This window comes from Idiotropiscis lumnitzeri, chromosome 7, assembly GCF_059441095.1.
Source record: "Idiotropiscis lumnitzeri isolate Australia: NSW breed Sydney's pygmy pipehorse chromosome 7, RoL_Ilum_1.0, whole genome shotgun sequence".
NCBI classification, from domain to species: Eukaryota; Metazoa; Chordata; class Actinopteri; order Syngnathiformes; family Syngnathidae; genus Idiotropiscis; species Idiotropiscis lumnitzeri.
In genome coordinates, this window is record NC_142397.1 from 16,385,337 (window position 1) to 16,400,878 (window position 15,542).

General features: G+C 39.3%; 1 protein-coding gene across 1 annotated transcript; it reads right to left on the bottom strand.

The window, feature by feature from the left end:
* Nucleotides 1-387: 387 nt before the first annotated feature.
* mpzl3 (myelin protein zero-like 3) lies at nucleotides 388-15,227 on the bottom strand. Its single transcript, XM_088300819.1, has 6 exons — nucleotides 14,973-15,227; nucleotides 13,357-13,523; nucleotides 2,097-2,310; nucleotides 1,419-1,575; nucleotides 868-937; nucleotides 388-738 (listed from the first exon to the last, which is right to left on the bottom strand). Exons 1-6 carry the CDS (start codon nucleotides 15,040-15,042, stop codon nucleotides 658-660), a joined length of 759 nt encoding a protein of 252 aa, XP_088156945.1. The 5' UTR covers nucleotides 15,043-15,227; the 3' UTR covers nucleotides 388-657.
* Nucleotides 15,228-15,542: the final 315 nt, after the last annotated feature.

Consider the following 15,542-nt stretch of genomic DNA (forward strand, 5'->3'; position numbering starts at 1 on the left):
CATACAACTCCAGCCTGTCCTTGAGAGTTTTTAAAGGAATCTTCAAGAACATTCATTAATATTAAGTTTCCATTCATGAATAGTTCAACAGAACAAATAGAAAGAGGAGGAAACTACAATTAGCTTTACCAACAGGCTGACTCGGCATGGATTGTCCTAATTATCTAATCCTGACGACGCATCTCACACAAAAGTCATGTTTGTTCCTTCATTATGTGAAAATCATAAAAATGCAGTCGCAAAAAATATAAATATATTTTTTATATTTTTTAAATCTAACAAGGACATTTGCATGAAAAAAATACAATTTCACAAAATTAAAATGAAGTCATATATATATAATATATATATATATATATACAAAGTATGTACAGTCATAACTTTAAGTGACATTCAAAAAAAGTCTTTATTTAACTACCAAAAAAATGATATGTGATTTGACACGAAAATGAAAACTCACAAGACATGAACAGCTACGACATAGGCAATAAATTAGACAAACGACATCTCCTTCACATCATCACATGCATCTTTTTACAAAAGTGACCTGCTGAGAGGTTGACACGTAAATTAATTCACAATTGATTTTCATTCAGTACAAACCCCGTGAAAGGCACAGGCAGGTCTTAACATGTACAAGTGTGCAAGTCGGGGACTCTAGCACTGAGACTCAGCATAACCTTCAATAGCGGGTGTGTTCTGTTTCATGTCGTTGTCGCTGTACTCACTCTCAGAGTCCTGGACACACAGACAACGAGAACACAAGACATGAAGATGAGCTAATAGAAAGAAGACAAAACTTGAAAAAAAAAATTAAATCAAAACGCATCTCGTGTTGTCATCTATATGTACTTTACTGTACCGTACCGTCAAACCGAGGTCGCAGCATGTGGCGGTCTTGAATGTTTCCCGCACTCTGTCATTGCCATACTCCTCACTAACAAACATAAAGGAAACAATGGTGAGTCAACATTACAACAGTAAAGTGCAACGGCCAAATGAAGAGAACGCAAACTTTAGTGAACTCCTTTTTGGAACAAAACAATAATGACGTCTGTTGCAATATTGCTCATGTGTGATTTGATTCTGTTGTCCTGTCAAGTAAAAGATTTAACTTGGAGGCTGCCGTTCCATTTTTATGCTCCAGTTTTACTTTGAGCAACGAATTAATTGTTCAGAGTTTATTATCATAATCATTAGTACGACATCTACAGCCTCTGAAACTAACGCATGTACGATTCGTATAAGTAAGAACATAAACGCTAATTGATAATTCATTTGCCAGGTTTGTCAAGGAAATTTGGGCCATTCCTATACCTCAAACATAATTATTCTTTAACCTTTGTCAAATATGAGCAATTCAGAGGCTGGATAAACCCCAAGGGACCCACTTGTGTGATTTGGTTGAATCTACTCACCCCTCTGCGACCTCGATGGCTGATCTGTAGCCCTTGGATTGGCTGCGCTCCCTCTCGGGGCAGAGCATCTGACCAATCAGAACAAGGGAAATTATGGTGGAAGGGATCAGGATGAAAAAGAGGAGGACTGCAACATCCGAGAAGCGAATGCTGGGTACTGAGGAGGAAAAGAAGAAGGAGGTGAATGTGAGGTACTATCAACAAGCCTTTAAGGAATAAATGCCTTTGTTGCACCGCTCCTTAGATACATATCAACAAGCCGTTTAGGAGTAAACATCCACTTTGCACCAGCACATAGTGATCTGCATTTCTACACAACTTGGATTCAAATAATTACGTGCTTTTGTATCTCACTGGGGAGGCAGACGTACAGTATGAGTCAACGTGTAAATCATACAAATAGATTAACTGTTGATGAGTCAGCTGCAGTAAATACATGTTGGCCGAGGAATGTTACCTTTACACCCTGCAGAGACGTAATGTCAAGTGTAGTCATTTGAAATGGGAATAAGTTAAGATCAAAAACATTTTTGCAGGTACAGTCACCTTCAAGTTGTCATTCGTGAAATCACACGTGGGTGCAACAGGTCTGGTTTGACAATTGCAACCTTCCTTAGTGTGTGCAAATTAAAATCTCTGCGTAGTTACAATGAGAAAGCGATATGTGAAGCAGCTTACCCTTCGGCGTGACAGTGAGGACTGTGTGTGAGTTTGGGTTGCCATGGACATCTGGGGGATTTCTGACTGAGCATGTGTAGGTTCCATTATCATTCAGTGTTGAATTGATCAGAACGATGGAGGCTTCCCCCTTTGCCGGGCTTCCTCGCCACTGAATACGCCCGCTGAACTGGCCCTCCAGAGGAGGGAAGGCACGAGAAGAGAAGTGGAAGAACTGAGGAAAGCAGGAAAAAGAGGTAAAAATCATTAGTACTCCATAAAGAGTTTTGGGGTGTAGTCAGGAGCAGTAAATATTGACAATGATGTCTTGCAATGATTCTGATGGAACACTGGTTAGTAATAATAGAATAGTCTCGCTGCCATTGCCATAGCAACTCCACAACTTCAGAGGTTCATACCTTGGTAGACAAGTAAGGACAGCTCTCGTGACACATTCGTGCTAGTATTATCAAGATGATCAGACAATGTTAATTTCAACTCACTGGCCCAGTGGCAATCACAGATAATTGCTGAGATGTGAGAACTTGGACAGCACCTTTTACCACGATCAGACATATCTGTGCGTGATCGCCACCTGCATAGCTGTGCCACAGCCCAGGGGAGTGTTTTAATAAACATGATGATAATAAAGATGCATTCAATGACTGACTTTTGCATAGATTGAGAGGGTTAGGTGCACACAGTTGTCAAATTTCTGAATGAAATAGGCCGAAATACAACCAGACAAATCAGTGGGGCGCAAAATCTGTCTGCCTGCTCCTCGATCAAATCCATCAAAATTGTGTTACACCACCTGCACCACAATTTAGACCCTCTTTCACCTGGTCTAAAGTCTAAGTTACGTAGATGCCGCATGTCAGGCATATAAAACTGTCGCATTTTGATTTTGGGGGAATTTGCGACATGCTACGTTTTCTTGCCACAGCAGCTCTAAGTAGCGGTGCAGGTGGTGTAACTAAGGTACAGGCAGACAGATTCTGCGCTCTGGGCACATTTGTGTTGAATGTCATCATATGACACTCATGGAATACTTCAAACTTTCTAAATCATCCATCCGCTCATCCATCCATTATCTGAACTGCTTCTCCTCACAAGGGTCAGCGAGGGGTGCTGGAGCCTATCCCAGCTAAGTAGGCAGTAGGCGGGGGACACCCTGAACTGGTTGCCAGCCAATCGCAGGGCACACAGAGACGAGCAACCATCCGCGCTCGCTCTCATACATAGGGACAATTTAGAGAGTCCAATCAACCTGTCATGCATGTGGGATGAAACCGGAGTACCCAGAGGAAACCCACACAGGCACGGGGACAACATGCAAACTCCACACAGGAAGGCCGAACCCACGACCTCGGCACTGTGAAGCCATCGTGCTAACCAGTCATCGTCCATCGTACTAACCAGTCGCCTTTCTAAATCATTTTAAAAATGAATTAATTGACTGCATTATTCTCATGTTAATTATATTATTAAAATACCAACCCCCACCCCCACCCACAGTTATGAACACATAATCCAAGTAGAAGGCGGTCTAACAATCAGTGATTTGTGAGAGCTCTATTAAACTTTACATAATTTGTTCCTTATAAATGTCCTTTACTTGCATCAATCTCCAGTGAGTCACTTTCTGCAACCTCTACTACGCTAAATATAAAGAGAATGAGAGGAGTCGCTTCCATTGGCCAGGAACCAAGTCGGTTGTGATCACGCCCACAATGGCGCAATCACCTGCTTCTAACTCTGCACGTCTGTGTAAACACCAAAAGAAAGAAAATGCCGCCTACGCTCATAGTAAGTTGGGCATGAAAATGGGGCCCCAAAAGTAACAACACACAATGGATTTCTTACTGTTCGGCATGAACAAGAAGTTCTCAATTTACCAACAGTGTGGGAGGGAACCGCTTGAGTGCAGGTAAGTCATTTTTCTCGTTTGTTGATGGTTTTGTACTTTTGGTCTGAAGTGCGTGTCAAACTCTGGTTCACAACAACATTTTATGTGGCCCACGAAGGTCAATCTTGTCTCCACTTTTAACAACGCTAAAATGAAATTATAACTACGATGTGGCCCGTGACAAAAAGTAATTTGCCAGGACACCTCTGGACTGAACTGTTTTTTATATATATTGTGTCAGTGATGTAGGAACATAATTCTTTCTTAGTACTAGGAGCCCTGTAAAATAAGTGCACAATAGCCCGTCTGCTTGTGAACAAAACCATGTTGGTGCCATTGATTTGTATTCACCACAATGTATTCTTTTTCAACAAGAGCACTCAGACCTCCGCCAAGATAGATAAACATATGCCACCCAGGAAATCAATAGACAAATGCTGAAGATCGAATAGCTACAAGGAGATAAAGTTTCATGTAGATCCACAATTTCTTGGTATGAATTCCTCTGAGAGGCATACAGAGATAAGTGTCTGAAAATGTTAAATGGGAAGATGCTGCCAAATGGTCAATCTGTCTGAAACTTGGTTTGGCACATAATTATTTAGTAAGCGCTTTATGTTCAAGGCAAATTTCAAAGTGCAAATAAAAGACTAAAATAAAGCATAAAGCATACAAATTATTGTTCACTTGGAAGAAGAGCTCAATCAAAGTTGACATCTGAAATGGCACACAAACCAACAAACAAGCATACATAACTGACAATTTTGTGTCAGTGACGAACAGGAAGAAAGATTTGACCAGAACTCTAAATGAACGTTCTCATTTTCATCTAAAGAAAAGTGTCTGGCAGCGGATGGCCAGACAGATGGCGGTGGGACAAGCTGAGCGAAGAGACCAATGTTCAGAAACAAGGACAAAAATCTGATCCCCCTAAAAAAAACAAAAAGCGACTGCAGCAGTCAGCATCAAAATGGAACAGACGTAATGTTTCTCAAAGAAATACAAAAGGGATGGGGAAAAGCACACTAGAAATAAAGCATCTTCATATCTGTTTCTTGGTTTCCTTAAAGTCAGTCTGACTGGTTATCCCGGCCATATTTGCGGACAAGGTGATATATATATATATATATATATATATATATATATATATATATATATATATATATATATATATATATATATTAGATAAGACTCATAAAAAATGAAAACATTGTCCTAACTATTGGTGTTCACACCGACATGCATTAACAACTGGAAAGAATGTATTATACGTACATGCCAGTCCAGTCGTTGAACGTGTCACTTACACTTGCACATTTCCGACCAGTTTAACCTTTTCAAAATTACATTTTGGGAATCAATCCAACTTGGAAGACGAGCTGGGAACGCAAAGTCGGCAACAACCCCCCCCCTTCTCCCCATACATATGTACATACAAACATAGATGGGAAACTCCAAGCTTTTATACTATTTGCCACATAAAATCGACTCCCAAAGGCCACCATCTGTAGTCTCAAAGCGCATCAGAAAGAATTGCATTCATTTCTTCAACTTGGATACATTTCTAATCCAGCCAATTTGAAGTTGCCTTACATTTCCCTAAAATAATGTTCGCAACACATAGGCTTAAAATGTCAAGAAGACATCAACTGAACAACGATCATCTTTCCAAAAGCTTTATCAAGCAGCGCATCACGGATATTGGAGGGGAAAGTCATCAGCTGCCAGGATGCCACGCAAGTACTCTCTCAGCCAACAACTTGCAAATGCAATGTTGCAAAAATTAGATACAGTACATAGATGGCACGACATATGTTAATCAGATCACATTAGCTGACAAAGTGGATGCCATGTATCTGAAGGACTTTAATTTCATCATGATTGATGTGATCAAGAAGAGCAGAGAAAGCTTTGAGAGGTCACTCTAATTTACAAGAATACTTTATAGACATACTGCACTCAGAAACGTGTTCTTGATCAGCACGCTGTTTTCCGATACAGTGCTGATAGAGTGGAGCCTGCGAATCTAATGCCCAAGTCGAAATTTAACTAGCATTTTCGAGTAAAACTGTCTCTGAAGTGGGACAAAGTCCAAGTGTAGTCGTTGACAACTCGCGAGACCTCGTTAGACTTTTGCTCAAGTGACCATTTGCAGGATTAACTCACGTTTTTAGCTCAGTTTTTCTCTTTTTAGTGTTCTTTTGTTGCACTAGCACAAAATTGTACCAGCGATGGAATAAATAAGAAAGATCACAACAGTAGAAGTTAAAAAACAACCCATTACAAGATAAGGAAACATAGCAAGTGGGTGTGATATATGTGCATGTCAATAATATTTGAACGGCCTCATATGTGGTTAAAGACTAGCAGTCACTGATGCGCTTAAGTGTTTGTTTTTTTTTCCTACGAGCGGTAAGAGAATGCACATTTCTTCAAGAGCTGTTATCGGTCACAACTCACGCCTAGTCACTCTACATAAATAAAGTGACAGAAACAAAAGCAAAGAAAGGACAAGGCCGACTTTGGTGCAAAGATTGCTGCAAAGCATGTTGGGAAGTGCGCGGCTTGTCACCGTTGTCACAATTTTGATCAATAGAAGCAGAATGGAAATTATGGTTGTTGTATTTAGTTGTTACGTGAATCCTCCTCTGTATGTTCCATGTCACTCTTTGCCTAAGGTAAAGATGAGTACAAAAGAATAGACATTCAATTGTTAATATTCTACAATAAGGAGTATAAAATGCAATATGCACCTTATACCCTAACCTATTTACATTCTAAACATGTAACACCATTCAACGTGTTACACCACATCATAGCATTGCATTAAAAAAGAAAGTTTTACAATATTTGCAGCATGACCAAGCAATGCACAAACATGTGACCTTCTTTTTTTTTTTTTTTAAAACAACCCAATCCAGACTATGTACAATCACAGCAATGTCAATAGTTTATATGACTCCTATAAAAGTTCAGACAAAAAAAATCAAATGCAAACATAGTGGTCTGAAGAAGAAATGACTGATAAGCCGCCTCCTTTTACAACCATGTTAATAGACGGATTGTAAGCGTAGTGCTTCTGTGGTCTATTATTTATCCTTTTTTTATCTGATCATTTGACTGCTCACTATCCGCCGTGGTCAGAGTAAGTCAGGCCCAAAGGACAGTCTCATAAAAGGAAAGGGTGGGTAACAAATAAGAGTTGGTATTTTTTTACGCACACAGCTCTGCACATTTAGAAACAGGTGGTTTGCGTAGTGGTGGGAGTGAACACAGCCGACTTGAGTCACAGCCAAAGGAAGTGGCGCCTCCCATTCCCTTTAAAATTGATTGCAAAGAGGCACACAGTTGTTGACTTGGCAGAAGCAGAAACTGACTAAGTGGAGTGAATGCATGCTGGAAAAAGGTTTTTGTTTAATTTACTCAGTTTTATTTCTTCTGGTAGTTGCATGTAACAAAATCATCCGGATGAATTTTAGTAAGCATTCCTCTTACCTAGGTCTTTTTTAATTTGTAGCAAATTAAAAATGAGCAAATTCAACATGGGTTGACAAGACTGTTTTTATTTACATTTTACAAGAACCCAACTTCATTGCAATCGCAGGGTTTGTAATAATGCGCTCAATTTATTGATTTTGACATTGATTCAGAGGGTTTGATACACACGGCCAACCAATACAGAGCCCATTGTGTGCTAAGCACATGGATGCCATTAAACCAGGGGTGGGCAAACTTTTTGATTGGCGGGCCACAATGGGCTCTAAAATTTGACAAAGGGGCCGGACCAGGAGCAGATGGATGGAGTGTTTTGGTAACCTCACCTCATGGGAGAAAAAAAAATACATTTAATTTTAAATGAAAGTGAACGAAAGCCTTACAACAATATATATGTCTTTGAAAAACCACAGTATTTAGAAAATAAAACATGAACAAGGATGATTCATTTAATTTTTTTCAAGTTCGGCGGGCCGGAGTAAAACGTTTAACGGCAGCATGTGGCCCACGGACCATAGTTTGCTCACGCTTGCATTAAACTTTAAATGCAAAACATGTTGCCGAAAGATTAAAAATGACTAATGTACTTTTATGTCAAAGATCAATTTCAAATATTTCCCAATCATAGCAGGTATTTTAAGCATTTTTCAGTGCAATTCATATTGTTACTGCTCTATTTTGCAATGCGCTTGGACTGTTATGTAAGTGAGCAGACTTCTCATCTTTGGCCATCAATCAAATTAATTCTCAGTGGAACCAAGTCAACTCTGCAGGCCACTGTGGCAACTGTGATTGCTTTGGCTGAATAATTGTATTTATGACGAAGCTTTTCACATGCGTATTCATAGTCAAGCCCACTATGATATACGACCCGGGACTCTCAGACATATAAACCTGCCAAAAAAGCTAATGAAATTGGATGGGGAGTAAATACAGGCTGAAAAGTAGAAATTGGAAACATTCAGACCTGGTTCTATCCACAGCGAAATCAGACTGCTACACGTCTATAATTTATCAAACAAAAAAGTAGGATTGCCTGCAGCACCCTATTGCAATAGCGTTAAAGTTTTGCAAGGTCATGACATGTTGAGACACATGCATGCGCAGGCTAACATAGACTCATCTTCCAACACACTTTGAGGCCAGACAACTTTGTCTCTTAATGACTAAACCAACAGTGCTCCACATTAGAAGGAGCCACAAAACATTAGCTTTCACTTCACTTTGAGTGCTCCTATAGGAAGTGATGGCATATAGAGTTGCAACTACCACAGCATGGATTCCAGTGGTCCAAATGCAATTACACAGAACCACATTTGATGGCTCTCTTCAAGCCCAAATGGAAGTCCTTAAGTTATGTGGTGGTTTTTAGTGGACTGGTCAATGAGGCTCAACCCTGATTGAGCACAGTTAGAGGATTGAGTGCTGTTATGATTCTGAATGGAAACACGGATTGCATTTTGGAAGACCACAATGCCACCATAGAGGAAAGGAATTTCGGCAACTGTTCGCATACACAGAGGCTGGGCTGGAATGGGATGGAGTATAAGACTGACACAGATGACAACGCACATGCAATGAACGAAACTGATATTTAAAAGTTGGAAAGGACTGTAATGCAAAATGAACTCGACTAAAAAATGGCTCAAATGCTGATTAAAAAGGACTGGCGTTAGGGAACAAATTGAATTGATATCCAGCCAGTGGGATGTTATAACATATCCTTAATTCAGTGACAGCATGCAAGGGTTGGAGTAGCACACAATTGTAATAAATGAGACTTGAGCCTTTTTTGAACCAAGGGAAGTTTACTCTGGAACTAGAGCCTTTTGAAGGAACTCTATGCATTTGCAACATGGGAATTCTTACCCAAATTAAGGTCCTGGTAATTTTTCGTGGGGTTAAAGAAAAACCAGTTGGCGGGTGTAGTACTTTAGAAAAGCACAGGATTCTTTTTGGGACCGAGAGCCATCTCCATTCTGAACTCTCACACACACACGAGAACACCCTTACCTTGCAGAACAGCATCGTGATGTGTTTTTATATACCCTATTCAGTACTAAATTCCATTGCACTCTCTTATTTATTTATCTAATTTATATATTTGTCTGTATTATTGTTGTATTGCACTGGAGAGGGGAGCCCTCTAATCTCGTTGCACACTTGAGTACAATGACAATAAAGGGATTTCTAATTCTAATTCTAATCACCCTGCATTTGACTTTAGCTGCAGCATTTCAAAAGATTGCAACTGATTAACAATTCAATTCTATCTGGATTTTATATTTTTGCAATATGCTATATGACAGAGCATTCACAGTGAAAAAAACAACAACAAAAAAAACATCGTGGTATTAATGATAAAAGGGGATTGCTAACTCAGCAGTGATACTGATCTATTATTTTTGGTAGTTTTATTCCCCAAAAATATTAATTAATTTAATTATTAAAAAAAATACATTGACTGGCAGATGGGGCGGCACGATGGCCTCACAGTGCAGAGGTCGTGGGTTCGATTCCGGCTCCAGCCTTCCTGTGTGGAATTTGCATGTTCTCTCTGTGCCTGCGTGGGTTTCCTCCTTGTACTCCAGTTTTCTCACACATTCCAAAAACATGCATGGCAGGTTGATTGGACACTCTAAATTGCCACTAGGTATGAGTGTGTGCGCGGATGGTTGTTCGTCTTTGTGTGCCCTGCAATTGGCTGGCAACCAGTTCAGGGTGTACCGCGCCTACTGCCCGAAAATAGCTGGGATAGGCTACAGCACCCCCGCGATCCTTGTGAGGAGAAGGGGTACCGATAATGAATGGATGGATGACAAGCAGATGATGTGTTCAGGTACGCTTAGGCACCAGTTCCATCTCCTTTGGTCACATGAGGAACGGGGTTTGGTCCCACAGGCAGACAGACAATGGTGGTGACGTAAAAGTCTATATGTACAAAAATTCCAGGTAAATACAAGCATAGCTGGATTCAGAACACATGGAAAAAGATGACACCCTCACTGAAAGAAAGCATGACGTGCTGACAATGTGTCGATCTTAAATACTCCAAAGCATCAAGCCAATATGGTATAATAGAAGAACAGTGCATAAAACAGGGGTGGGCAAACTTTTTAATTGGCGGGCCACAATGGCTTCTAAAATTTGATAGAGCGGCCTGACCCGGAGCAGATGGATGGAGTGTTTTGGTCACCTCACCTCATCGGAGAAAAAAAAAAAAATACAAAAAATTACAAAGTTTATTAATTCTATTTTTTCAAGTTCGGCGGACCGGATTAAAACGTTTAACAGGCCGCATGTGGCCCCTGGGCCGTAGTTTCCCCACGCCTGGCATAAAAGGACTACAGCAACTGCATAGATATATCACAACACCTTTATACCTCATAACAGGCTAACAGTTGTCTCACAAATCAGAATACAATTGATTTCTGAGGAGAAACAGTCTAATTTGTGGCAAATAATTATCATTAACATAATTTAATGTTGCCTGCCCCGTTGATTTAAGGGGGACCCCTGTTTCTGGATTGTTCTGGTCTTTTTATTTTCTAGTGCCAGTTATTTCTGCCTGACTGACAAATGTTCTTTGGCATGCATGTAAAACGAGGGGATCAAGAAGAATTTGTTCCGGGAATGAAAGTAATTTTGGTGCAAATTGGCTTTTGCTAAGAGAGGAACTGGTTTGGGTGACAACATATTTACATTTAGTCATGTGTCAATCTTAGCACAGCCAAATCCACACAGAGGTAGTCATTGTTTGACTTCCCGTTATCACCAAGTAGCACCAGTTTCAGAGTGAATGCCAGTGGCCGGAAATAAAAACAATCAAAGACAAAATAGACCAAATGAATAGTACCTTGAATAGAATGCATAAAACACCGGAGTGGAAACAATGCGGATATAGACGCAAAGACGAATGCTGAGAAAAAAAGCCTGTGTGGCATGTTTGAGTAAGTTCTGCTCCTCCACCTGGAAACACCCAAAGGTGGGCAAATTACAAAATTTGGCCGGTCTGTCATTTGGTACCCGCGGCTTGGGCTCCCATCAGTCATCATCAATCCGTCTTTTTTTTTTTTTTCAGGCCAAACCAAACTGTAATCGTCAAAACGGTCAGTCCGCGCTTCCGTCATCGCTTCAGTCTTCAAGCACAAAACGTTTCCATATGTAGTCCATGGAAGCAACCCTGCTTGTATTCAAGACAAATCTGTCAGTCGTCAGCAAAAAGAAATAGAAATAGAAATAGAAAGGACAACAGTAGCGGACTGAGAGGTTTGTCAGTACTAGAACGGATAGAACTACTTGTCCACCATGCCGCTCGTGGTAGACATAACATTTGAAAATGTTGTCCTCACATTGGACTTTAACACATTCATTTCCAATTAATTAAAGATAAAATTAGGATTTGCATTGGTACATGATAGGGTTGGACAGAATTCAAATGTTGACACCGTTTCCTCATTACACCAGGTTGTATGGTAATAACATCACACATTTTAGCCTTTTTTTTTTTTGTTTTGTTTTTTTTTGCTAAAACCGCTACGCCACAAGCTGGGGCAGAATTTGTACTCGTTGTTCACGCAAAACTGTAAGTGGCGTGTTTTCTGTCCTGCCAAAATAGCCACTCCTGAAGTGAGGACAGTTTGCTCTTAACTCGTTAAAGTATTTCTCAATTTTGATACAGATTGTGCATGCAGATGTGGCACTTCAACACAGCAGCCACTCAGAGAGAATGCAATATCTTTTAATATCTATGTTCTATCCATCAATATTTATGCGCCAACAGCCGCCTTCCTGAAATTTTGCTTCTTCATCGTCAACACACCCTACCAATCCCTCCTCCCCCCACAAGTTGTATTTCACAATGTCTTGTGCATCATGGAAACTTGTTGCACTGCTGGCGTATCAACTACCAACCGAAAAAAGAGACGTTGCTATTTTAACCGTATCACTGTAATGCCACCCAACCCGAGTACATGCTTCTGCTTTTTATGCAGATGACGTGGGTTCGATTGATGGCCAGCACCCAAATTCCCAGCCATCGCTCCTGTCAAGTCTGACTAGAAAAATGAATGGGTTGCATCACGAAGGGCCATACAAATTTGTGCCATACAATTAATGGCTGTAACTCGCTGTGGTGATCCCTGAAGTGACAAGCCGTAACATGTTACAGCAAAAATAATTAATTCGAAAGGTAACATTTTATTCCACTCTTCGATTTCTGCACTCAAAGTGACACCGAAATCTTCACGGTGTAAAAACTTCACTGATGCGTATGTATTGATTTCCAGAGGCGGGCACTCTGTCAGACTGATGGACTAGTCCTTCAGTTGCGATGACTACAAAATTCTACAATGTTTGAGTTTAATATTTTATGCATGTGTATTGATTTGCATATAAACATTTATGGTTGCGGTTTTCCTGTTAAAACGGCCCTCTGGATGCCCGACAATTTTTATGAATAAGACCAGAGAGTTGAGGCCGGAACGGTACATAGGTCGTGGTTGGAGGGCAGGGGTCTGACCGGCAAAAAAGGCTCAAGTGCCCAGCTCTGCATTTTGGACTTCAATTTTAAAGCATGAGGGGATATGTTTTCATAGAATCTCTCTTTATCGCCTCACTATATTGGTCGGGAACGTACCACCCCACGATAAATGGGGGTTCACTTGCACAGGTAAATAAAGACCTGAATTTTGTCGCTGATGATTTGTTGTCGGCCTTGTTTTTGTATTGTTAACCCTAAGATTTTGAAAAAAAAATAAATAAAAGGTTGCAACTGACATCTACAGGACTAGACAAGGAGAGTAACAAATGTTGTTCAGGTTCAGATATGTGTTATTGTTTCAAATATGATTCATTGTAATCAAGATCTTCACTCACAGTTTGTGGTGGCCCTCCAGTCTGGGGTCTGTAGGACCAATCAATGGTCATCTTGCTAGTAGGTCGACTGGTGGAACTGAAAGTGCAGGACAGAGTGACGGTATCTCCTGTGGATGCGTGGAGCTCTGCTGGTGAACTCACAGTGATGGAGGAGACTAGTGAAGGAGCTGCAAAGAAGAGCACAGAAGTGAGACAAAGAACAAGGAGAGATATAAAAGGGAGGGTTTGTGCAGGTTTAGATTTTTTAGCAAAGCGATAACACTCCACTATACTACAAATGATACATTTTTAGCAGAGAGGATAAAAAAATTAAAAAACAAAACAAACAAACAAAAAAAAACATCTCAAGCCCTAAAGCGATTAAAAGCAACATTCTGATCTGACCTTGGCCATCTTGTGCTCGCTAGCGATACGTGAGCAATCAGTCAACAAGGAAAAGTAAGAAATTGTCCAGTGCTTGTTAGGCGCTCTTCTGGCTATATATTTATGGAGCACTGAAAGCGCCAAAATTAAATAAATAAACCATGAAATATTTCACTGAAATTTTTAATTGATTAATGGTTTCATGCATTCATCAAATATGGAATTAAATAAATCAGATGAATAAATAAATCCACCATTAAATAAAATTGTCATTAATTAAATGTTTCATTTATTAATTGAAACAATGTGTCATTAATTAATGTACCAATGATTTTATATATATATATTTGTTTATTTATTTATTGTTTTACATACAATCGTTGATAATTTAATTAGATAATGACACATTGATTTATTTAATTCCATATTTAATTAATAAATATAACATTTTATTAATGACACTTTTATTTAATTATTTAATGGTGCATTTATTTCTTTATATGATTTATTTAATTCCATATTTAATGAATGAATGAGACAAATAATGACAATTTTAATTAAACATTTCATGGTGTATTTATTTATTTATTTAATTAATTTTTGCACGTTCAAACCTCCATACATCACAAATCAATGGTAATTCACATCTAAACAAACAAGATTGTATGTTCATGTCCTACCCAGACTTTATGCAAATGAGTAATTTACAGACATCAGATTAGATGCTGAGTAAGTATTGTATTGTGATATGACCATAATGAACCACATTGTCATGATTCACAGCTGTCATTATTATATTGAAGAGATTATATTAATAGTTTAAAAAGTGGGAAGTAGCCATGTACTGTTGCGCACCTGCAACGTGACTATAATTTGCATGAGGCAATAGGGCATAAGGGTCACGTGTCGTATTTACGTGGACGACCATCAAGATGTGTCAAATACAAGCAGCTGCAAGTTTTGCAAACGAAAAATAGATAGATTTGTGTGCTCGTATACGGCACAAACAAAAAATATTTTGTTAACTATTAAAAGCGGGGATATGACAATATAAATATCGATGCGTGCATTATAAAAATACGGTAACGTGGACGAATTAACCATATCTTTCCCACACATACACCACGACATCGTACGGAAATTATGTTAACGTGTTACCACCGCTTTTATGTCACCGATATAAATTCGATACTCGTGGATAACGCGCTTGTGAATAAAAAAAATGAAAGCCGAACTATGTCCTGTTTACTCACTGAGAAAAAAGAGCAAATCCAACAGCAGCACGTCTTTCAGTGAACTATTCCTGTGGCACTGTCGATGCATTTTAGGAGGTCAAGAAACATCCACTTGTGGTAGGCACAAAAATGTAAGTCAAAAAAAAAGGAAAAAGAAAAGAACTGCGTCAAAGCTTTAGAAAAACTCCTTTCATTGTCTCGTTCGGCGTGACTCAGGTCTTTGTTGCGTAGCAAAATGAACTACCTGACAAACAGGTGGATCAGGAAGTGCGGCTTGATGGATCACTTTGGAAAATAAAATAGTTGCGATACAAACGCATGATTTGTATTAGAATTTGTAGTAGAATATTATACTAGGCAATATGTGTATGGACAATAATTACATTATTGTTTATCATGATGAAAAAAAAATAAAAGTACATTTTTCATCGATATGGTGTTCGTGTGTCAATAATGGGGCCAATATATTTTTATTGGAAAATATATGTCCGTTATTAAAATAATTGTTCTGACAAACGTTTAAAAAGTTTAAATTCGTCTTTACCACTAATGTGTCTGTTCAACTGCAAACATCCATTTTAAAAATTG

What these genes read in the sequence shown, in the direction of transcription:
- mpzl3 (XM_088300819.1), bottom strand. Translation starts at nt 15,042, where the DNA reads ATGCATCGACAGTGCCACAGGAATAGTTCACTGAAAGACGTGCTGCTG. An exon ending in CTGGAGGGCCACCACAAACT is followed by an intron (nt 2,311 to 13,356) that starts GTGAGTGAAGAT and finishes TGCTTTCCTCAG; the next exon opens with TTCTTCCACTTCTCTTCTCG. An exon ending in CCTCACTGTCACGCCGAAGG is followed by an intron (nt 1,576 to 2,096) that starts GTAAGCTGCTTC and finishes TTTCCTCCTCAG; the next exon opens with TACCCAGCATTCGCTTCTCG.